The sequence below is a fragment of the Pipistrellus hanaki genome, assembly GCF_964339955.1.
Source record: "Pipistrellus hanaki genome assembly, chromosome: 3".
NCBI lineage: Eukaryota > Metazoa > Chordata > Mammalia > Chiroptera > Vespertilionidae > Pipistrellus > Pipistrellus hanaki.
In genome coordinates this window covers 147,216,239-147,241,769 of record NC_140505.1, presented here as the reverse complement: position 1 = coordinate 147,241,769, position 25,531 = coordinate 147,216,239, and the positions used below count along the sequence as shown (strand labels likewise).

Genomic DNA, 25,531 nt, shown 5'->3' with positions numbered 1-25,531 from the left:
CCTGCCAGCCCAGTCGCCCACAACTGCCTACCCCTACTGGTCTGATTGCCTCCAACTGCCCTCCTCTGCCAGCCTGATCTCCCACAACTGCCCTCCCCTGCTGGCCATCTTGTGGTGGCCATCTTGCAATGATCATCTTGTGACAACGTGGGGGTGGCCATCTTGTGATGATGTGAGGGCCTCGTGCAAGGGTCACTTAGGCTTTTATTAGTATAGATTATTGTTTTAAATTTTTGTTGCTCTTGTCAGGATTTTAAATGGCAGTTTGTGATGTACTATTGTGTGTTAAAAATCGATTATAAGTTCTATCTAGGGACCTTGCTAATACACACTTCAGTTGTAGTAGTTTCTAATACTTGTTTTAGGTTTTCCCAGAAGACCATATTGTCCAAAAATGACAGTTTTGCTTTACAATTGACATCTTTATATTACTTTCTTTTTCTTTTCCAAGTGCAATGGCTAAGACATAGAACCCGTGATACATAGTGATCACAATTGTGTTGTTCCTGATTTCAATAGAAATGTTTCAACAATTTCACTCTTAAATATCACACTTGCTATAAATTAGTTTTCTTTTAAAAAGTTAAATGAGTTTCCTTTTAGTTCTAGATTGCTAAGAGTTTTTATAATTGTGTTTTAAATTTTACCAAATGCTTTTTAATTATTTGTATCTATTGAAGTGATCATATGGCTTAATTTCTCATTAAGTTTTACGTGCATTAAGTGTATAGCTATTTGAAGCTAATAAGATGGTAATTCAAAATCATATGTTATTGGCCACAACATGCAATGTATAATTTTTACAGTTATTAGCTCCCTACTTATGCCAATCTGGTTAACATAGTTTACTTACATATAATTCATTAAAAAGTATTTAAGGTCAGTCACAAAAATATATCAGTCACAAGAATATGCCCAGCTGATGTGGTTCAGTGGTTGAACATTAACTTAGGAACCAGGAGGTCATGGTTCAATTCCCAGTCAGGGCACATGCCGCACCAGCTTGATCCCCAGTGGGGAGTGTGCAGAATGGCAGCTGATCAATGATTCTCTCTCATCATTGATGTTTCTATCTCTCTCTCTTCTCTCTCTAAAAAAATTAATTATATATATATATAATTTTTTTTTTTTTAAAGAAGAAGAAGAGATGATGGCAACCAGTGTTGGATGTTTTCCCTTCAGATAACTTTGGGTAGAAGTTCTCTCTTTTGCTTTAGGAAGCGAAATCAGATCTAGTTTCAACTCCTTAACATTGTAAACTAAGGCAGAGACCTCTTCTTTATATTTTTATCTCCTTCATTCACACCCTACTTGCTTTTTATACTAAGATTGTAGGTTAAAAGGAATAAATTAAATTAGTGTCAGCTGTGTCAAATTACAGCTACAAAATGTGTTGCTGATATAAGCACATTTGGTTTTATTTTTTAGTACTCAGCATACGAGTAGTGAATCTAAATCTTGCTTTTTATTTCCAAAACGAGAAGTTTTCTTGGACCCAGTCCTTAAAAACAAACAAACAAAGAGGACAGTTAAGTTCTGAAAAGGAGAGTCTGAGTATTCCATTACATCTCACAAAGATGTGGCGAAGAGAAAGTCCTTTCCATGATTGGTCCTGCTGAGGTCGACCTTAGGTTTGAAGGAAGAAGCTGTCATTTGCTCTGGTTCCCAAAGTCACCTGTGACTCACTTTCTAAAGAGTCATCTGTAAAAGTAAAAGGTTGGAAAATCAACTATACTGAATTTTCATAAAAACAGGCTTGAGGGGAATACATAACCAACAAATAGCTGCTTGGATGCACAGAAAGGTGTGTCCTGGAAAGCAGTATTTTTTAAACTCATCTGATGATCAGAGTCATCTCCTTTGCTTATTAAAACTACATTATTTCAGGCCCCAGGCTCTCCCTACTGAGTTAGAATCTCCAGGAGAGGGGCCCAGGAACCTGCTGTGTAAGCTGTGCTGCACGTTGTTTGTATAAAAAGGTAACTTTGGAAAACACCGCCCTAAAACCTTTGTAGTAATCTCAGCAGCCGAGGGTAGTTGATTTTTTTTTTTTTGTTTCCATACTCGGACCATTTGTTTCCTAAGGTACCATTTATGTATTTGTTGTTTTAATGATGCCAAACGTGTTCATTTAAAGAGAAAGTTGGACGTGAACATAATCTAAATATCCACTTCCATTTTCTGCTCATCACTTGGGATTTTCGTGTTTTTCTGTTCTCTGGTAAGTACATGTTACCCATTTGAGTAGATCCCCCATCAGATCAGTCCACTCACATTTAAGGATTTGTCACCAACACATGCATTTAAATTAAGTCCCATTTAAATGCCTTATTCTTTTTACTGAACCTCTTGAACACTATATATATATATATATATATATATATATATATATATATATATATATATATATAGTGTGTGTGTGTGTGTGTGTGTGTGTGTGTATAACTAATAAATAGCACTTAGAGTAATTAGGCAGTAATTTTTTGCACAGATTAAGTACCTTTGACTTTTTTCCTCATCCATCTTTGTAGGCTTAATAGAGATTGGCAAGTTAAAAAATACAGTGACAACACCATCAGTACTTTGCCTTAAAAAGCTATAAGAATATTTGAAATTAATCTATACATAATATTTCATTAATCCCAACTGATTTGTGCTTTATTATAATCACAGTTATTCAGTAAATTTTACTTATTAGACATTACAACCCCTGCTTTTTATGCTGAAAAAGCTGGGTGACATTTAAAAAAAAAAAAGGTAGGTTGGTGTTTACAATCAGTGATATTACTATCTATTCATGGGCAAGGCTTTCCCAACAATGACTTTATTAAGCCAAATGAAATGTGTAATCGAAGGTGCTTGGGGACAGAAAGCTTCCTTAATTAAGCCAGTCTGTTCTTTGTGATTTTGATTGCTTTATTCTGTATTTCTCTGACAGCTTTAATAACCTCTCAACAGAGGTATGAATAAAATATCAGTTTCTGGAGTGAGATGGGTACTCTTGTCTTTTTTTACTTTGAGCCCCTAGTACAGTCCTGCACCAACAGTGATAGAATCACATGCATCTTTTTGTGATACATGTACATAGCTCCTCAAAAATTGTCACTTTGGCTTTACTAGAAGTAGGGGAAGAAAGGGAGGGAGGGAGGGAGGGAGGGAGGGAGGGAGAGAGGGAGGGAGGGAGGGAGGGAGGGAGGGAGGGAGGGAGGGAGGGGAGATAGATAGATAGATAGATAGATAGATAGATAGATAGGTAGATAGATAGATCTATCCAGGTTGCAATGCCAATAAATTTGCTCTGCCAGAGAAAGAAAAATTTACAGCATAGTTTAATGTACAATAGGGCTTTTCTCAGAGCCTGTGAGTCTAGTTTAATCATTTTGTTCCGCCAAATACAGATCATAGACTGTAGAACATAGTATAGGTTCTTATAACTAAGATTCTTCAACAAGGCACATAGATAATTCTTAGTGAAAGATTATGTGGCCTCAGCTATTCATTTACTCAACAAATATTCAATTGAGCAATGGCTATGTCAGGCAATATACAGTATTAATTTTCTTCCATTTTTAATGTGGAAGACAGCTCTAACCTAATTTTTAAAAAAATGTCAAGAACACTGTTACTTATCCAAGTGCAAATTCTACAGAAAAGTAAAGATGATGAGTTCATATTAAACAGACCTAGTCAATCTTTTCTTAAGTAAGCACTCTTTTCCTGATACACGCCTGTTTGACAAATATAGCACATATACTCATTTACTCAAACCAAGAAAACCGGTTTGTTCAGTTTTTCAAATATTCCACTGGTTCTTTGTGAATTGCCTTGCTAAAGGAAAATAAGAGCTGTTGGCGCTGGAGAAAGAAAACAAAAGCACTGGAGGGGACCCTGCGGCAGTGTCTTTGCTTTCTTTCTCGAAGGGCACTTCTTTTGCCTCAACTTCTTTCCTGAGTCCATGCAGCCCAGTGGGCTCACTTCTTTTGCCTGTGACCTTCTTCCTAAAGGGCCAAGGCAGCCACGCCTAGGTTCACTCCTGTTGCTATGATCTTGCCTCTTCTATCGTAAGCCCGCCTTTTTGCTTCACTGTCCCCAGCTTTTAACAAGCATACTTTAAAAATCACCTGGACTCCTATTGTGAAGTCTTTCCTGCAAGGAACTCAAGAACTGGGCCATCAACATAACTATCTTACTAAAGTAACACCAAGGTGATATATTAACATGATTAGGCAAATTAAAATGTCCTATCCTTGACTCAGCTGTTTAAGTATTCATAGTTGGCACTAAAAGAGAGGGCATTATCAACCAGCTTCAAGATCTACCAATTATCTTTAGAGAAATCAGGAATTCTTTGTAAAGAACCAGATAAAAACTAAACGTGGTAAATTTGTTCAGCCTTTCTGAAGGGCAGTATGGCACTGCATATTAAAGAACTTAAAACTGCATACATTCTCTGATTAATAATTCTGTTTCTAGGACTTTATCCTGAGGAAGTAATAATAGATGCACAAGATTATTCTACAAGGATTTTCATAGAAGTGAAAAATTTGAAACAACCTTCCTGTCCAACAATTTGAGATTGATTAATAAGTAAAAAGTCCATATGTCTGAGAGAATGTTATGCCATTAAAATGAAATGGAGAAGAAGCATATCTAATTTTTCTGCATCTGTGATATTCATATGTGCTATATACTCTTCTCGGTGACTTCCCTTAATACCCACAAAAATGGGGCAAAAGAGGGGAGATACAAAGATGTGTTTATATCCTTCGGAGAGTGAATAGGCTGTTCAACCATCACATAGCAAAGAAGACAGTCCAAGACCCAGGTGGTCGGGAAGAGTCAGAAGAGGGAGGGCTGAGTGGCTCCGCATTAAGATCCCCGTCCTGGAGTTCTAGCAAAGTGGTAGCATCCGTTACGATGTCATTTGGGTGCACAGTACGGAGGCCACGTGGGAATGAACAGATTCTTGGTCTGGGAATCAGAGGTGTGGAGACTGAGGAACACCTTGAAAGTCTGGAGCAGCTCCCTGATGGAGGAGAGAGGCTGGGAAGGAGATGACTGAGCAACATGGTGGGCTGGCAGTAGGACCCATGAATTTCCAATAACGCCCATTCACATTGTTAAGTGTAGCACTTAATTAACATACCCATTAAAGCCAAGGAAGAAGCCACTCTGGCTGGTTTGTCTACCCTTCTAACTAGAAGGACCTTTGTCAGCCAGAGCTAACGTCCTGGGGTCTGAGCTTCACATCCTAATTGAAATTATTCCTGACTGGTGTTAAGGACACAGAGGACAGTCATGGATCCTGCTTCTGACCTGCTAGTGAGGCGGTGTGGGTGGCCCCTTGCACAGGCTCAGGGTGAGTCATCCCCTCGGAAGGAGAGGAAGTCAGAGTGTGCCCTCTGCTCAGGACACCTGCCACCTTCACTGGACAGATGTGGGTTTGAGGCTGACAAGTGTTAATAGTCTGTGGCTTCTCTGTCAGGATTCTCTCTGGCAATGACAGAAATGAGCTCACATTTAAGCAGGCAGGGAGTTGCTCAGGGCATGTCAGAGAGCTCACGGACTCTGAAGAGTCGGGCAGACAAGTCTGGAGACTAGGCAGCCAGAAACAGTGCCCCGAATTCCACTGCAGAGCCAGGATGGGAGAAAAAGCATGGGATGGCTGGCACCAGTGCCATCTCTGGAACCGGCATTTGCTCTCCCGACCTACACCCACAGTGGTTTCTGCTTGGCCCGACATCTTTGCATTGCTAGCCTCTGAGGTGGTCCCATCAATAAGGCCTCGCTCATGTGTCAGTAACTGAGCTCCACGGGAGACAAGGACCCGCGTGTCTGAGTTTCCATCCGCTGTCGTGGACGTGGGCTCTGGCAGGAGCTGAAACGTCAGGTGGCCGTAGAGAATGACAGCTGTCCGTCGCAGTGCCCTGAAACACACGCAGACATGTTTTAGTCTCCCTGCATCAGGAGACTGGGCACTGCACAGCTTCTCTGTAGTTCCTCTGTGGCAGACTACTTTAAATTCTTTGAATCTCTTAGGATGCTCTCAGAAAATGCTTGTAGAATGAATTAATAAGTGCCGTTGAGTATGTTCTTTCAACCATCATGTTTTGGGCATATGCTCTGGGCCAACTATGCTGAACATTCACCACAGGACCAAAAATGCATTGATGCAATAGCAAAGGCAGAAATGGGAACGGGGAGTGGCTCCCATGCCAGAATCAAACTGAAAGAATTAGGATCCAGAGTGAAGAAACTCGGCCTCAGTACAAAGCAGGATGAGCCTGAACCCGCTTCCCAAGTGGAGGCTGGGGATATGGCGGGGCAGGGGCAGAAAGTCTTGGCAGGGAGAATCGCAGAGAGGGTGGGGGTGGGAGGCAGGCAGAGGGGACAGTCCCTTGCTGGGAGCCCCATGGAAAAGCTGCACTTCAAGGTCTCATTCATCTGACAGGGCGTTTCTGGGCAAGTTGTTTATGTGTAAGGGAGGTGCAGTACTTGCTGGTTTTTCTCTGAGTGACTATTGTAGGTTCAAACTGTAACAGGCAGTGAAATCTGTTACATTTGCAAAGCTCTGATACAGTGTCTGGCATGTTGTAGGTGCTATAGAGCCACTTATTAAATACATGAAAATAAAGCAATGTTCTGTTGCTGAGAATTGCATAAAATGCTAGGGATTCCACCTTGGACTCACATTTAGCCAAATGCCAGGTGTGTTCTTTTCACCTTTGAGCTGTCAGTCTTTTTCCTACAGCATCTGCATTACATTCATTCAGTGCTGCATGTTCGAGGTACTGTCTGGGTGTGTGTGCACACAGCAGCTCTGCCTAATCACAGCGGCAAACCATGAATGTGCTTCCTGGGCAAAGCGGCCTGACCACCATTCCCCCACTCCCGTTTCCACCCCTCTCTCCCCCAACCCGTTACCTCAGCCTGGCTCAGAGATTCTTCTCTATCTTAGCAGCTAAAGTTTAAAATAAAATTTTTAATCTAGATTTTTCAGTTTTCTCCAGTGGGAGACTTGGTCCAATTTGCCTCCTGTGATTCCTAGAGAGGGAAATTCTAGTTTATGTGGTTTAAATCATAGGATCTTCACGAGAACCTCAGAAGGAAACTGGGAAGGTGTTCTTCATTCCACAGACGAGAACACTGAGGGAACGGGAGTTTGTTTCCTGCCGAGGGCCAGGGAGCTGAATTTGAACACCGTCTGTTTTCAGAGCTTGTGTCCACTCATTTTTCTCCTTTTCATAACGCAGTACAGTGCCTCCTCCTCAAAAGCATTCTTCTAAAAGGTCTCTACCTTCACACACTTCCCGTACGACCCAGGACACAGTTTGGTAAAACTCTCGCCAGATATGGAATTCAGTGTCATTAAACACAGTGCTATATTCTGTGTCTTTTCAAATGGCCACATTACATGGACAAATATTACCAATTAATTAGTTCCCTATTTTTATAGACTTAGATATTTTTTATAGCTTCAAAAACATTTTGGTCTTGGCAGAGAGAAAAATTCCTTTGTTTTGCCAAAGTTTTCTGTGTTGTATTGAATTTGGTCAAGGCATGCAGAGATGAAATACATATGTCTAAAATGGAGCCATTTGAATGTTCAGTATGGAAATAAAAATTTAAAAATATTAGAATATCAGATCTGGGCTATAACTGGTAAATGACATCAGTGAATAGTGCTAAAAATAACCCTTCATTTTTGTGCAAAATCTCTTATAAGCCACTCAAAAAAGTCCTTGGAATTGTGCCCAAGTTAGAGATTTTTATGTACCTCTAATGGCTGAAAACCCATGGGGACAACCAGGGCTTTCCAGGATGCTGAGAGAATAACCAAGTGCACTCCACAGTACACTGTCTGAGGGACCCAGCATCCTCAGGTCACCACGGCCAGAGCACCTTCTTCGCTTCTGTGCCATTTTAAGCAAATGTCTCTGCAGCAGGTTCAAACTGGTTTGTTGTTCATATTTTCTTTAAAAACAAAACAAAACAAAAACCCCAACACCTTTCTTTCTGGCCTTGGTAAAACTAAAGGCCTAACGTATTTTCCGGTTTCTTTTGACAGAGAAAGAGACGAGCATATGAATCTAACCTCATCCATGATGGCCTGCACCTGGAAGCAACCAGATCGGTAAGTGGCAGACCCTGGATCTTGGGAACATGCGTGTTACTTGGAGTGCTGGCATGGCATGGCGTTTGCAACAACCCCAAGCCACGCCTCACTTGTAGGCCGGGAGGGGAGTCAGTCAGAATCTGCATTATAGGGTGTGTGGTTCTGATCGAAGCCAGCAGTTAATGCATGGAACAATAAATACAGGTAGAAGTGATTGTTTTCTTCTTTTAAGAATCTTTTTAAAGATTTTTTTTTTTATTATACAAGTAATAGTATTAAAAAAAAAAAAAGATTAGGAATAGTGAAAATAAAAATCATTTGTACCTTAATTATTCATAAATAACCTTATAGTTCTTCTAAACTTTTTGCTCAAATATATACATTTTTCTCTTCCAAAAAAAGAAATTATTATATCACAGGGATTTAATTCACTTTTTCCCCTTTAATATATAGTATTATAAATGCATTTCTATATCAATAAACATCCTTTATAATGACCCCATAACATGATATTGGACAGATAAGTAATAAATTAAACAGTCCTAGCTTTAAGAAATTAAAAAATTGTTACAACAACATTGCAATGAATATTCTGGTGTTTTCATTTTTATTCACTAATCTGGATGGAGCGATGGACAAATTAATTTTTCTTCATTTAAAATATTAGGAATTTTATGAGAGAACTATGATAAGAATTTTAATTACTTTCCCAGTAACTCCAACCAAGAAACTACCTTTAAAGTAAAAAGTTTACAGTGGTTTGCAAATCTACCTTGTGGCGTATCTTCACTTTTACTAATGTCTGTGTGTGTATGCTCGTGTACACATGTGTTCTAGCTACCAGCAACCTAAGAAAAAGCTATGTGTTTGGTTTCCTGGATGGTGTTTTTATTCTCCCAATACAGGTCTTGGATGACAGGCTGGTGTTTGTGAAGATCCATGCCCCGTGGGAGGTGTTGTGTACATACGCGGAGTTGATGCACATCAAACTGCCTCTGAAACCCAACGATCTGAAGACCCGCTCTTCGGCCTTCGATAACTTCAACTGGCTTGGCAAAGTCCTCCAGGTGGATGAGAGCATCATCAAGCCAGAGCAGGAGTTCTTCACTGCCCCCTTCGAGAGGAGCCGGGTGGATGATTTTTATATTCGTGACAAAGAGACCTTCTTTACCCCCGCCACCAGAAGCCGCATTGTAAGTGCAAACCAGGTTTACTAGCTTTCCTGGGGTGATTTGCATCCTGCTGTTGAATAATTAGTGGTTGGGTTGGTTGGTTGTCTGAGTTTTGTGTTTAGAAACTGCTACACACCAAAGAGAAGAGAAGTATGCCTACCGATTCCCATTAGGATCGTGAACCGTGATTGGTTAGTTACACTGTATAAACCACACACGCTGCTCTGAATCTTTTTTAGGTTTACTTCATCCTCTCTCGAATCAAGTATCAAGTAAGTGACAACGTGAAAAAGTTTGGAATTAACAAACTTGTGAGCTCCGGGATCTACAAGGCAGCATTCCCTCTCCACGATGTAAGTCAAATAGCAAAAATGAAATAAAATACCTAATGTGTACTGCAGTGTTAGTAGGGAAGGGCTAATCTTCTCGACCTTACTGAAATTTCTTTCTCAGTAAAATGAAGATGATACATGGAAAGATTACAAGCATATCCAGGACAGGAACCGAGTTGCATTGTTCATTGCTAAATCCTAGGAATAGAGAGGGTGCTCAGGTTAAATGAGTGAGTGAATGATGAGTGAACGAAGGGATAAATGAACAACAAGCAAGCAGTAGCTCTCCCATAGTTAATGTGATCAGCATTGTAGGTTAGTAGTTAAGAGCATGGACTCGGGGGCCAGAATGCCTGCTCCACCATTTTCTAGCTGGATGACCTTGTGCAAGTCATTTAGTCTCTCCTTTCCTCAATTTCTTCATCAATAAAATGGGAATAATAATAGTATCTACCCCAGAGTTGTTTGTGAGGATTAGTCCATGTTAAATGTTAGAACAGTTCCTGGCACATAATAAGTACTATATGTGTATTAGCTATTTTCATAATTTCTGACAGATGTTATCAACCAGAAGAGTATTAGTTCTTTGAAAGCAAAAACACACGTTAGAACTTTTCATTTATCGTTTTCTGTAACATGGGCTTTTCTCTCCTCTGAAATACCATTCCACATTGTGTCCTGGAATACCACAGACTTTCAGAAAGGTCTCTGTCAGGGTTCTTGTCACAATGGCATATGGCAAAGGGCTGACATTTTTTTAAGGACTACGTTCTGATGTGACAGCAACTTCTCAAATCCAAGAGCACTTCTCTAGCCGATAGCATCTCACACAAAATGAAATTTTTTTAAATGTGACTGCTCAGACCCTTAGTGATTTCATAAATGCAAGGATATTTTATCTAAGCTCCTCAAATAAGTTCTGCTACTGAAATAAATGAAATCCTATCTTCTATGATACTATTACTTTGTCGCATTCACCATCAGTTTATCTGAATCTCTCTGACCAAAGAAAGCAAACACTGAGATGGATTGTTGCTACTGTGTAGTACGTGTATTTGTGGATGAGGTCAGCATTGAAATGCACCATATAAGGTAATGAGAGAGACTAGGACCCATGTGTACATGGAGAACAGGAGGACAGAGAAGCAGATGCTGAGCTTCCTGGCTAAGAGACCCAGCACAGCAGACCAGCCATGCGTTTTATATTTGTGCCCCAGCAAGATTAGCAATTGTAGCATGACATGAACTTGGGGGAGGGGAGGGTGGGGGGGGACACTTGCAGAGAGCTCTCATGAATATAACCTTGGATGCCAAAAGTCTCTAGTATTCATTTAGCAACTGGCCATGCCCAGGTTTTTTTTTCCTTTGAAGCTTCTTGCCATTGCAAAGGGGCCTTATCCAGGCTCAGGAGTGATCTCAGATGGTATTTGGAAGGGAGGGAGGTGGGTGGAGGTCAGGGTGATAATCCAGTTGCAGGAGGAAGGAAAGCCAGCCAGGTGGGAAGAAGAGTGGGTGAATTTAAGCAGAGGCAGGAAGTTCTGTTTCTTGAGTAAGCTAAGTGTATATAACATGCTATCAGGCCTCTTTGTTATTTGCGTACTTCATGTCACTGAATAACTGTTGAATTGGGGGGGGGAAAAGTCTGGGTTTTAGAACCAATCCTGTCACCGCCCAGCCAAGACCCTGGGTGTCTGTGGAGTGGGCTGGGCCATCAGGTATCCTCCTGATGGCCCAGCCCACTCCCTTTGGCGCTGGAGTGCCCCAGTCTCCCATAGTTTGTGCCTGACCCACTCATAGGACGTGAGCATCCCCGAGGTTCCCACCAAGTGCCTGATGTGTTTGTTCCCCAGGATTGTAATAACCCAGCATTTTCTTGCCACCCACATTGGCAAATGGCCCTCAGGGGGTCAGTAATACCCATGGTTGAGAGTCACCAAAAATGACATGGTATTTTCATCCGCGTTAGCAAATGTGGGCCCCTTATTCACCAATGACAGGAGTATTGGCACCACGTTTAATAGAGATGTCAGTGAGCACAGGGTGGTTGCGATGCTCACCTGCCTGATTCTGCTTCCCAGTGCAACTTCAGCTGCCCGTCCGAGGACTTCACCTGCCCCAACGAGCGGTACCTCCTGTACAGGGAGTGGGCGCATCCTCGGAGCATCTACAAAAAGCAGCCGTTGGACCTTATCAGGTAAGGCAGTGGTTTTCAGTGTGCCACAGCACTCTTTAACATGCATGGCCTGACAGTTTAGTGTGGGGCACTGACCTCTTTTACTATTGATCTGTACAATACATAAGGGTAATGTATTAATTGTGGTTTATATTCCATTTGCTCCAAGGAAGTTCCCTGGGTAAGTGAAAGCAGGTAACTGTGAGTGGGTTGTTCATGTTCATTTGTTGCATGCAGATTGAGAATCACCTTTCGGAGAAGTGTCCAGTGTGCTGCTCTTTACAAAGAACGGTGGTGCTCTCTCTCTCTCTGCTCCATATCAGCGTTTTTCTTTCCTCGGCTCTATTCCAGTTTACTTTGCTTTCACAGGTTAACCAGGAACCAAGTACTTCCATGAAATGTAAAATTCTTTTTGGTTGACAGTGGAATTTGGGGTCTGCTATGAGCCTGAGTATGTTTTAAGTGTGATTTGAGTCCATTGTTTAAGCTCAAAGGCTCCTCTTTTTAAAATCGGAAATTAATATTTGGGTAAAGCTGCGGAGTGGTTATTTGTATCTTCTAAAAATAATCTCTGTCTTTGTTCAGGAAATATTATGGAGAGAAGATCGGAATCTACTTTGCGTGGCTGGGCTATTACACTCAGATGCTCTTCCTGGCAGCAATAGTGGGCGTGGCTTGCTTTCTCTACGGATATCTGAATCGAAATAACTGCACGTGGAGGTAACCCCTGTTTGTTCCTTGTTGCCGCGCTGAAGGTTGATGAGACAGACATAAAATTATTTTCAGGGTCTTAGACATTTTTCGTGAAAGAGGACTTATCGCAAAAACAGTGACTGCTTTGGACGATACATCTTTTTTTTATCTGAGTCTAATAAGTGGAATGGAAAAATTTTTTTCTTAGATCATGCAGCCCAGTCTGGCAGGAATATTATCCTCAGGAAACACTTCAATATTTTCAGACAATGCTTTGTTTGCAAAGGAAAAGAGGGATGTAGGGAGGATCATCCTTGAACTTCTGGCCTCCAGAGGAATGCTTTGCTTAGCCCTACAGATGTGGCCAAGAGCAGCTCTGGTCGCGCTAAAGTTTCAGTGGTGAAACTGGAAAAATTGGTGTTTTTATGCTTTTAGAAATTATTTCTTATGCATGCCTAAAAACTTAAGTAAACAATACTTTTTTTTTTTTTAACTTTTTAAAAACTAGCCCTTACAAAATTAGGGGAAAGAATAAGTGATAAAGAATGAGTTTGTGCTTGAAGTTGGAATGCAGGTACCAGCTGTACTGTCTAGAGAGAAATATGCGGGAGCCAGAACACTGCATTGCACCATCGCTGTTCTGAATCGTGTTGTTATGCCTCTGCTTTTGGTGGCCTCAACTCTCAGGAGACATGCAACACTAAACCAAGTATTTGCCTTTGACCTTCCCACCAGATCGAAATGTCTGGACACCAGCTATGAGCAGACCAAATTTTTCTAGCTTTGGACATACCAGGCTGGCTCCCCAGGCAGGCAGCCCTGACGTGTAGGCATCATGATCCGTTCTGTGTAACAGAGTTCTGAGCGTTCTTAGCCAGAAAGCTGCAGATGGCCTGTGAAGTCCTCACTTCTCTTCACTGGAAAAGAGTTTAGGGCCACGGGCTGAATGTTGGCACTTTTTACCTACATTTGTCTTTAGCCTCTCCATTGTTTTGTATAGACTTCCAGCCAAGAAAAAAGAAGGCATCTCAAAAAATTATACTTTCAAAGTGATGAGTTACATTTTTATAAAGTTCTTGAATGGTGGTTATAGACAGTATTCTTACAGAGATTTAGCTGTTTTTCCTTAAATAAATGCCCACTAAGTTGTAGTTTTTGTTTAATTTTCAGAGGTTAATTTTGACTAATTTTGCCATTGTTCTCTTACTTACGTAGAAGAATAGACTTTCCAAGATTTACTTTATTTTGTTGTTGTTGTTGTTGATCCTCACCCGAGGATGTTTTTCCATTGATTTTTAGGGAGAGTGGAAGAGAGAGGGAAAGACAGAGAAACATTACCATTCCTAGTTTTATAAGAATTTAGTTTTGTCTTATATTTTCTTATATGAATAGATGTTGGATTTTATCATTCTACTAGAAAGGCAGTCCTATTCATTAAATTTTTTAAACATTAAAATTTTCTCTTTTCTCTAGCAAAGAAGTCTGTGATCCTAATATTGGCGGTAACATCATAATGTGTCCTCAGTGTGATAAGCTTTGTCCATTCTGGAAGCTCAATATTACTTGCGAGTCCTCACAGGTAATTTTTGTTATTCCAAACATTTCCAAGTAATGAAAGATAATTTTTCCTCTAATCATTTTAGCAAAACATTAATTTTTTTTTCCCCTCGGAGGAATTCAGAAAGGTAATTTTAAATTAACCCTTCATTCTGAAAGGTAGATATAAAACACATGTGTTTATTCCTCTTTTGCAAATAAGTTGAGATTAAAAGCCTTATCTATAATCTCCTGGAGGATCCTGGAGGAACTGTGGGGTTGAAACTATTTGATATATCTGGCAATCAAAGCAGAAATCTCAGACAGGGCTTATTTCACAAATACTTTCCATTATGGTTACTGTTACAAGTATTTTCCTAAATTCAAATTCAAGTGAATGAAAAATATGTTTGGAATTTTAAAGACTTTGATGGTCATATTTCAACTGTATCTGTAAATGTGCATGAAAAAGGTTTTGTATACAAATGACAGCAGATACTCACTTTGTCTCAAAAAATCCTCATAAAACACATCTGGCACCCTGGCTAACTGCAGATGATCTTGAGCTGTAAGACTCCTCAACTCCAGGGGGTTTAGGGTAACAGTGAGCCTGGAGGGAGCTTATTAAATGGCATCCTCCCTTCCCCCCCCCCCCCCCCCCCCGAGAAAGCAGGCCCGCTTGCATTGGAGAGTTTTCCTGACAACTTTGACATATTACCACTGAAGCAATGCCACTGTATATTTTATACTTAGCAAAGTCTTGTATTTATCACTTTTTGGCACACACAGTAACCCTATGAGATAGTCAGGGCAGGTATTATCTCCACTTTATAGATTAAAACACTGAGGAACTGAGAAATTAAATAGTTTGCTCAAGGTCACCCACCTGTTAACTAGCAAAGCCGGGAAATGACTGGGAGTCTGGCTCCCCAACTGACAGTAGCACCAGGCACTTCACTCTCAAGTTGAGCTCTGTGTTTGAAAAACTGTCCCACCCCGTAATTAAGATGATTGCAGGGTATCGGCAACGCATGGGTTTTTATGCTTAGTTTATGAATTAGAATAGATTTCATTGCCCACCCTCCAAATCAACACAAATGCTAGCCCACAAATATCTGCCAGAGATGACACAAAGGAAAGGATTTGAAGCTGGTAAAAGTGAAGCTGCCTGCCAGTGAAGTTCACTCACAAAGGTCAGGAGTTAGAGTGACCCCAGGCACTGGACTTAAAGCAGATGCCAACAGTAATTAATACCAGAGGCAAATTGCAACTGTGAATTCCACTTTCTTTAAGGAATTCTCTCTCACACACTCCACCCCCATTTCTTTTCTCATTGCTTCTGACCTGTTTTAAACACAGGACTTGGAACTATATCCCTGTGCACATATTTTTTCCCTTGTTTTGGAAAAAATACGAGCCATTCTACTCCAGTTTCCTGAACAATCCCTTGAGCCTTGTCAGAGTGATTTACAAAGGGAAGGAAATATATAAAAAATGAAATGAAAAATACGTTTAAAAAAAAAGTTTTTCATGCTTTCCCTTTTGTTGGTTAATCCAGTTATTTCTTTTTTTAATAATGTTTTATTGCATGATTTTAGAGAGAGAGGAAGAGGAAGGGAAAGAGAAACATCTCTTTGTTGCTCCACTCATTTATCCATTCATTGGTTGTGTTTTGTCTGTGCCCTGACCGGGGATTGAACCCACAACCATGTTGTATCAGGACAATGCTCTAATCATCTGAGCTATCAGGCCAGGGCCTCTATTCAATTATTTCTTTATACATTGACTTATATATTTATTTCTACTTTTTTTTTTTGAAAGAGATGGAGTATTCACTAATTGACATGTATGCTAAAAGGGTTAACAAACTACACATATAAATATGCATATAAAACCAGGGTCAGGGAAATGAAACAGTTATAAAAATAATCAGGAATAATATTGTTCTTGTGATTGAGCAGAGTCAAGTCCATAGCTTTTGGCTGGCAAGATAAAAGCGAAACATGGTAAATTATAATACTTTGTTCTTAGAAATACATTAAGCTATAAAATTTTGAATTTATTCTTTTGCAGGAAGAAAGCATAACAAAGGGTCATTTTCTAGGTTCTGATCAGTTCCTCTCTTAAAATCGGCATGCCTGCATGCGTAGCTCTCTTCTTTCCTGCTCCCTGTGACTGAAGCCGTGTGCAGACGTGGGGCTGCCCTTCGCACAGCTGGCTTTCCCCTGCACCATCCTGCCAAGCACGCTAAGCCAGCCTTCTCACCAGGAAAGCCCCTTGCTTACCCTCTCTCCTACTTCCTGCTCCCGTGTCACTGTGGGCCACCTAGATCAGAGAGGCCAGCCACCTCCTTTTCTCTTGGGTCCTTGACTTTTACTCACGTGGCAAAAATGGTAGCTTGGATCAACTACCTGTCATAGGCATGCAAGGTGCATCCCTTGTCTTGAACCAGGCAACTGGTGCGATCTTGGCATTGGCAATGAACCTGCTTTTTCTTGCTGCTCCTATTTTTTCCCCTCTCGCACTGGTAGATGTGCTTCCATTTGGTTTTTCAGCATAGTAGAGCAAAGAATTCACAGGATTTCCTTCTTTGTAGTGTGGATGGAGCAGAGGTGTCAGGGTAAGCAGGGAGGCATCAGATAGAAAGAAGCTTGTGTTGATTCCTAAAAGAGAAGAGTTAACCTTGGGCAGAATTGTCGATGACAGTGTGATAACTCACAGGGTGATTTTTCATGAGACTTTTCTTACAATTTTCAGTGAGAGATAAGATCTAGCATTCAGAAACAACTCAGAGGAGAAGGTTCCATAAGAGTCAAAGCTAAAGGTGTGGTGCATGGCACCCCCGGACGAGAGGAACAGGTGGAGAGCTTTGCTCGCAGGGCCTTCCCCCGCCTGTCCATTGTCTCCCTGGAGGGGGAGTGTTTGAGAGGCATAGACGGCAGCCGCTTGGGATTGTGCTTTCTGAGCAGGGTGTGTATGGGTGACTGAAGGGCATCTGCTTTGGAAAACGGATGTCCGAGTAGAGGGTTAGGTGGCTAATCTTTTATGAAAATAACATAACTAATGTTTCAACAGGGATGAAAGTTGACCTACTTTACACAATAGAAAGGGCAACCCAAGAAGTTACCTCAGACAAAGATGGGTTTTCCTCAGAAGCAGCTTGGCATGTTCTTCGGCGTTTGAAAAATCTGGCTTTTTAAATTTGTTTTTTCTTTTTAACCTGGCGCTTTTTTTTTTTTTTTTTTTTCTGTCCTGTTGTCTTTGCTTTTATTTTTATCTACCCTGAAGTTGATATTATATATGTTTGCCACTATTTCCATTAACCTTACAGATATTTTTAGGAGCTGTAAAAAAAAAAAAAAAAAAAAGCTCACTTATGAGAAATGAGTCACTAATGGAACAATTTTCCAGGAATTTATAGAGGGAAGATAGGCTATTTATATAGTAGCAAAAAGATGAAGCGTGGCAGAACTTGTGAATAGAGCCTCCTTTGCGCAGGTGTGTCATTGGTTCTCTCTGTAATGGGCATTGTACCCTTTGTAATGTCAGCAAAAGCCCCTGTGTACCCTTGTTCTACTGGGAGCCTCTGTCAGTGCTGGTAGAAAGGCCTTCCCTGGGTGTGAGGAAGCAGATCTCTTCTGGGGGAGAGCCATCTCAGAATAGCCCACCTTGTACTTCTCTTATCAAGACACGCAGGAATTCAGGAACCTATCCTCTGACCAGGGCAGGATGATGATAAGATGCAAATCGTAGTCTAAAAGTTGCGTGGAGTTCATTGTATTCTTAGGACCATACTACTTCCTGTTTTTTACCACTGCTCATAGATGAGGCCATTATTCAGAAGTCTGAGAGAGGCTTTACACGGAGTGGAGTCTTAGCAGCTCTCCTATTTTCCTGATCGTGAGATGGAAAGATTCCATCGGCAAAACACACTTGTAAACACAGCAAAGGCTGTTTGCTTCCAAAAGAGTGGGAAACCCCATCTGTAAGGATTTAGTGCATATTATTGTGATTGTTGAATAAGGTGTCAGCTTTACAAAGGAATTCGGACTGTATACACACACACAAAGCATTGACAATTTGATGAATTCTAATAAGTGGAGAACAGGATTAATTTATATGTCATTATTGTATTTTCCAGAAATTGTGCATCTTTGACAGTTTTGGAACCCTAGTCTTTGCAGTATTTATGGGGGTCTGGGGTAAGTTTTCTTTTTTGTTTTTTCAGTTTATTTTGCCTCTTAAAACACACACACACACACACACACACACACACACACACAAAACCTAAGATCACACAAATACCCCAACTTAATAGCATTATGCAGTTTTGTACAGGCTGTCAACGTAACCCACTTTTAGGACCTTGAATGGCCCAAACTTCAGCTCCCCTACAACTCCCTCTGGAACTCTTAAAGGCCATTGTATCAGTTACTGCATAAGGGACTGCCTCAAAATGTAGTAGCTTCAAAAACACTTTTATAATTCTCATCGTTCTCTAGGTCAGCTAGGGGGATCCTCCGCTATGGGCTGGCTCAGCCGATCCAGCTGACAGCTCCCCTGGGCTAGCCCGGCAGTCACCACGCCGGTTGGTTCGTGGGGCTCAGCTGGGCCAGCTCATCTTGCTCCATGCTGCCCCTCATCCTCCACTGGGCGCGCCCTGGGTCTTCACATGGCAGTTGTAGGGTTCCGAAAAGAGGCAAGAGAGGACAAGCCTTAACGCATATTTATTGTAAGCCTCTGGTTGCATGAGTTTGCAAATGTCCCATCAGCCAAAGTAAGTCATGGCCACCATGGGAGTCATGGCCACCAAGTGGGAGGACCACCCAGGGGCTGGAGTGGAGGGAGGCTTGGTTCCCTGGGAGCCATCACGTTCACAGCCCCACAGCTGTCCACCACCCTGACTTGCCTGGGGCTGGGACTCTGGGGAAGTGCCGACACAGCGGTCACAGGTAAGCTTTCTTCTTTATACACCTCTATGTAAGTGAGCATTTAATAAGCACGTGCTACTCTCACCATCCTTTCACATCCCATTTAATACTTAGAACAAGTATAATCCTAAACAATATAATCGTATATAGAAGTTTTAACATTATATTTTGTATCATTTACTTTGAAGAGTATCATTAATGAGGTGATTATTTTTTGTAAATACAGACTTTTACATGTTTAATTGATGTAAATGTTCTACTGTAGAAGAAAAGATGTCCACTTTCAAAGATAAACACATTTCCAACTTCATTGTGTAAGAGGAAAATGGAGTTCAGCTTATAGGTAGGTGGGGGAAGAAACAGAAGCAAGTCTCTTATTCTTAAGACAACACATCAACACGGGAATCACAGGCACAGTTCACCACACGTGTCCTGGGCGGTATTTCCCTTTTGCGGTGGCTGTGCCTGTGAAGGTCACCAAATGGGTCTCAGAACAGACATTGTTTGGACACTTTTTAGAGATACTAGCTTTCACTCCTTGATTAACTAGACCCGTGGTCGGCAAACTCATAAGCCACATGCGGCTCTTTGGCCCCTTGAGTGTGGCTCTTCCACAAAATACCATGGCTTGGGCGAGTCTATTTTGAAGAAGTGGCATTAGAAGAAGTTTAAGTTTAAAAATTCGGCTCTCAAAAGAAAGTTCAATCGTTGTAACTGTTGATGTTTGGCTCTGTTGACTATATGAGTTTGCCAACCACTGAACTAGACTATAAGGTGGCCAAACTTACCTACAAAGTTACATTGTCATTCAGACACTTAGCATGTTTTGGCTGAAAACCAAATACTGGTTAATATATGACACATGGAAGAATAAAGATCAGATTCATATGTTAAGATCCTTAGTACTTCTCCACTGTTACATAATCCGTATTTCCCCCCAGTAAGGGAACCGGTGCCACACATGGGTGGTGGGCACTTTCATAACAGATAAAATTCTGACCCATCTGTTGAACTCCATGTCCTAATGGGTGCTGACAGGCCTATGTTAAAAAGACATCTTAAATAATGCCAAAAAAAATACACAACAGGGTGGGGCAAAAGTAGGTTTACAGCGGTAAGTATGTGAAACACTGAGTTTATTCTTATATTATTATTTATTAATTGTAATTTGTTGTAATTGTTTTCCATATGAAAAAATGTAAACCTGCTTTTGCTTCTCCCTGTATATTAGTTTTTGCACTGCCAGACAACCCTCCTGTTTCCTAGCTAGCCTTGGTTTTCATGATCATTAACTACACCATGTTTACTGAACTGACGGAAGCATAGTGAGCTATTGATTTTATGTCACCTGATTTTAGGATGCAGAAAACATCTCAGGCCTGCTTGCAGCACCATATGTGTATCGTTAAGCACATGTATGATGAAGTCTTTATTTTAAGTGCCTTATATTGCTTTCCTTGTTACCTCTGCCTGATGAGGACTGCTGCTGTGAGCCTCATTACAGAAAGCCTGAAATTGTAGAGCTGAAGAGGCAGGAGGATCCTGTGATGTTTTTCATATCACCATCCTCACATTCCTGCAGCATCTCTTTTGTGCCAGATATATGGGGCACTTAGTGTTGTCCTGTTCCCTAGGAGTTATACAAGTTGAGAATAGAAAAGCTTTTATAAGAAATTCAGTACAGCGCTAACCAGTTTGGCTCAGTGGATAGAGCGTCAGCCTGCAAGCTGAAGGGTCCCAGGTTCAATTCTGGTCAAGGTTACCGGCACATCCTTGGTTACCGACACATCTCCAGTAGGGGGTGTGCAGGAGGCAGCTGATTGATGTTTCTCTCTCATCCATGTATCTCTCTCTCTCCTTTCCTCTCTGAAAGAAAATCAATAAATTTTTTAAAAGCTTATTAAAAAAAGAAAAAGAAAAGCTTTTATAAGAAATATAGTGCAGACCATATACTTATTTTCACCCTGCTAGCCAGCCATTCATACTCCTAGAGTCCTGCACACCAACCCATGATTGAAGTAAAGATTCTCAGCATATCACACCCCACCACCCTGTTCCTTGTTGCTTCTTACCTGCCTCTATCGGATCCTCCCTGGCTCCAGACTCTTGGCTCCATGGCTGCAATTTTTCATTTTCACCTTTGAGTTCTAGTCTAGGCCTAGTGATTTCCAGAGAAACACTGGCCACCTGGCTTATAGGTGTCCAGGGAATCAAGAAGACGTTACTCTAGCTAGCGGCTTTTTGGGAGCTCAGGAAATGGGAGTTCCAGACCTGTGCTGATCCTGCTGGTCCACATCAGCGACATAGCAGCTCGCACAGCCACCTTTGCTCTGTTCAGCCCTGCTTCTGATTCCGGTGACTCACAGATGCGGGTGACGGGCATTTTAAAAGTTGCATCTGGAACTCCAGCCGCAGGAGAGGCCGTGAGAAATGCAGTTTTCACTTGCAGTCTTTCTGTTAGGACGTTGGAATAAAGGCTAAGCAAGCTCTTCTACCTTATCTACCTTTGTGAGTAAAGAGATCTGAATACTTTCAAGGCCTGTCAAAATATTCCAGCCCTTCAGCAGAAAAAAAATAATTTTTTTAATTAAAAAAATTAATTACAGTTGATATAGAGTATTATTTTCAGGTATACAACATACACATTTATTTAAATTATGCAGTGATCACCCTAATAAATCTAGTGGCCATCTGACACCATACATAGTTATTCCAATATCATTGACTATATTCCCTTGAACAGCAAACTCTTATAGCAACCAGAACACTCCCATCTACCAAGAGTGTGCCTCTTGTCCAGCTACAGCTGGACGTAACGCCACCAATGCCTTAGTGAACTGAACACCCGTTCCCTTTGTGGTCATCTTCTTCATCTGATGTGTACTTTCTCTAAATGTAATAATATCATGCTTAAAAGGATAGGCTGTTCTTGCCTTAGCAGTTTTGCTCAGTGGATAGAGCATCTGCCTGTGGACTGAAGGGTCCCAAGTTCGATTCTGGTCTTACAGGCTCAATAGGGGGCATGCAGAAGGCAGCCAATCAGTGATTCTCATCATTGATCTATCTTTCTCTTTCTCTCTCTCCCCCTCTCTCTCTCTCTCTCTCTCTCCCCCTCCCTTTTTCTCTGAAGTCAATAAAAGTGTGTGTTTTTTTTAAAAAGGACAGGCTGTTCTTAATTCCCAAGGTCCTAGGCAGCCATCCCTCTTCTGTTGTTGTAACTGTATCTCTTTAATCAGCCAGAGCTTCATGGTATGTGGTTTGCCAGAGAAATAAGTACAGTGCCTCCCACTGGAGTCCTGCCAGGTGTTTTACTGCAGGGACAGCGCAAAAAAAAGAGAACAGGAAACTCCTGTGTGACATCACGCAGGGTCACCCCAGGCCAGGCCGTGGTGCTCTCCGTCAGGGGTGTGCAGCGGTGAGTCAGCAGGGACATGGCCAGGAGCGCTCCAGAATGCTGGGCGTCTGTACCAGGTTACCATGCCTTCCAGGAACCCTGCAAATCCTTCGCTGTGTGAAACGAAGGACTAAGAAACTCCCACCCATCCCGGCAACTCTCCAGGTTTTTGCCTTTGAGGTTCAGGATCTACTAACAACTCGTTATTTTTCACCAGGAATAACTATGATTAAAGATATACATTCATGAAAATAAATGTATTTCTTGCTTGCTTGGCAGTCCTGTCATTTCTTGCTTGCTTGGCAATCCTGTCACTTCCTAGGCAGAACTGCTCCTTGGGTTCAGTAGCCTTTGGTAAACAGAGGCCGTTTTACCCCTTATGTTCAAGTTCAGGGAGGACAAGGAATAGTGCCCACTCTCCTTTCTTTATAGTGCTGATTAGGATTGCCTTTGTGAGAAAAATACCATCGTCTTTTCGTAAGCCATCTCCTGTTGATACTGTTGCTAGATAGTGAGCTAATGGATAGCTATTATACTCCCATTTTAAAGATGAGGAAAGTGCCACTCAGGAAGATTAACCAAATTACTCAACTCCCCCGAGGGAGGCAGAAGGTGACAGCACAGAATAAGAGCTCTGCAAACAATGTGGCTGTCATCAGCCTTTCAATCGGTGACAAAATGCAGTGTAAAGTAATAAAGTTATAGGAAGCTCTTAGAAAGATGCATAAATGTTTACTTGATTGGAAGAACGGCGCAGTTCTGTCTGGGGCTGGGAATTGTAGGAATGGGTTAGAAAGCCTTCGCTCCATGTCTCTGGTTCCACCTCACCTGACACGTGTACCGGGAAGAAGAAAGCCAGACTCATAGCCTCTTGCCACTCGCCCGATGAGATCAGAGAGCTTCCTTTCCCTTATGCCTGCCTCTGGGCGCCACCAGGAGCAGGCCTTTCATGTGTGCAGTCAGTTTTCTTTAAAAGGAGAGATGATTAAAGATATACATTCATGAAAATAAGCTGCTTTATTTCTTAAATGAAAAGTCACTTTCTTTGCAGAGAAGGAAATTGGAGATTTTTATGTGTTTTTTTGAAAAAGGATTTCAAACACATCTAACAGATCAAATTTGCAAAATTAAAAGAATTACAAGGAAGGTATCTCGTGTGGCTCCTGAGAGGCCTTTCCCAGCAAGCTGGGTTCCTACAGAGGCCATGATGGGGCAGACACCGCCCACCCATAGTGTCTTTCTTCAGTTGGAAGGGCCAGAGTTTCCGCTGCTGTGATCTTATGTTTCTGGTGAGTTGGGAGGTAGGACAGAACTCATGACGATTCCCTCAGTCCATCTACTCTGACACCCTCCCAGCAATCAAGGGGCTAGAGCCACCAGGACCTCCACAGTAAACTGGCACATTCTCTATGACATGTTCTCCATCTCAGCTTATGCAGACCTGTTGCCGGGCGTAGGGAAACGGGAGGCCCATGGGATCTGGTATAGCAGAGGATGATAGTGAGCAGGTGGTCACGCACAGAGGGGAGCAGCTGGAGTAGATGGTTCCATCCATTGGGGATCCTACGTGGTGGGGGTTCTCCAAACTCTGGATTGACTTCCTACAGCTCATTCACTCTGTGCCTGCTGTGGGCTAGTGCTTCCACATGAATGAAACAAGACTCCTGCCCTCACGGTGGCATTCTAGTGGGCATGATCCACAGTACATGCAGAAGCAAACACAGGTCAGGATTGTGAGGGCTACCTGTTTTGAAGCAGGAATGTTGAGGTCAACGTAGGGAATAAAGTGTGCCGTTCTTGACAGAATGGACACTTCCACTGGGCGTTTAACCGTTTAGTAGGAAGACACAGTTGAAAGAACTTTGGGGATGGAGAGTTCATGCAATACTAGCAGAATTCTCAGGTCAACTAAAGAACTAAGCTCTTCTACTTGATGGGGGGTGCATGGGGTGTGTAGCTAGGAGACACGAGCTCAGGGGACTCTAGGAAGTGGGTGTACTGTGCTGTTTCAGATGAAGCCCAGGAAGGGTGGCTCATGGGTGACTCATTTGCCCACTAGGGTAAGGTTACCAGACGTCCTGCTTTTGGCAGGACAGCCCGATTTTTAACAAATTGTCCCACATCCCATGGCGTTTTTAAAAAGTCCAAAAGATTTAAAAGAATCTTTCCAAAAATTGGGACTTTTTTAAAACGCCGCGGGATGCGGGACAAATTGTTAAAAATCGGGACATCTGGACACCTTACACTAGGGGTCTCTTTGGGAGTATCAGCCACATGAGGCCAGCATGCGTCAGGTGGGAGGCGGGACCAGGCACGGCAGCTGGATCCACAGAGATACCTAGTGCCCTGAAGACTTTCATCCCACCGATGCCTCGTTTCCTCCTGCTTGGGGACAAGGACACACGTGGCTGGGCAGTTTCCCAGTGGAGTCAGCACAGGCTAAGGAGAGAGGCCCAGGCCCACGGAGGACCTTCCTGAGAGCAGGAGCAGCCACATCAGTCCAGCCCTCAGGGGTCTGACAGGTGAACCAGCTCAGTTTCTCTCACAACTTATTCCCTCACAGGTTTTGGGGCATTTGAGGAACTGAGAGGGTCGGGAAAGAATACCCAAGGGCTCTGTGGATTTCATCCTCCAATGTTAACTCATCCGTGGTAGCTGTTATGCCAGGAGATGGAATTTGGGGACGATTGGGCCTTTCCCTGTGCTCCTTTAAAAAAAAAACAAAAAACATTTTATTGATTTTTTTTTAAGAGAGGAAGGGAGAGGGACAGAGAGTTAGAAACATCGATGAGACAGGGTCATCGATCAGCTGCCTCTTGCACACCCCCTACTGGGGATGTGCCCGCAACCAAAGTACATGGGTTTGACCGGAATCGAACCCGGGACCGTTCAGTCCATAGGCTGATGCTCTATCCACTGAGTCATACCGGTTTCAGCTCCCTGTGCTCCCTGATGGGGCCAGTGGAGTACAAGGTAAACTACAACTTGGCGGCTGGGGACAGGGAGGCATCATTCCTATTTAAAGAGCTAGGCGGCCTTACGTAACTCCTGCCTCAGGTTTCAGAGCTTTATGAGGACAACTGGCTCCCAACCAAGTGGGCGGCAAGGAGTAACCTCCCCTACTCACTGAGCTCTGTGCTTCCGTTAACAATAGCACCCACGGCAGGAAGCTGGCCCTCCACCT

General features: G+C 42.2%; 1 protein-coding gene across 2 annotated transcripts in view; it reads left to right on the top strand.

Annotated features, from left to right (window-relative positions):
• The window catches only part of ANO6 (anoctamin 6), a 174,824-nt gene that overhangs the window by 117,091 nt on the left and 32,202 nt on the right, over window positions 1–25,531 (top strand). For both annotated transcript variants that reach the window (XM_084876640.1, XM_084876639.1), the window contains 7 exons: window positions 8,069–8,134; window positions 9,022–9,309; window positions 9,528–9,641; window positions 11,699–11,814; window positions 12,379–12,513; window positions 13,960–14,065; window positions 18,164–18,224. In XM_084876640.1, coding sequence (XP_084732766.1) covers window positions 8,069–8,134; window positions 9,022–9,309; window positions 9,528–9,641; window positions 11,699–11,814; window positions 12,379–12,513; window positions 13,960–14,065; window positions 18,164–18,224 — 886 coding nt within the window. The remainder of the gene's footprint in view (window positions 1–8,068; window positions 8,135–9,021; window positions 9,310–9,527; window positions 9,642–11,698; window positions 11,815–12,378; window positions 12,514–13,959; window positions 14,066–18,163; window positions 18,225–25,531) is intronic.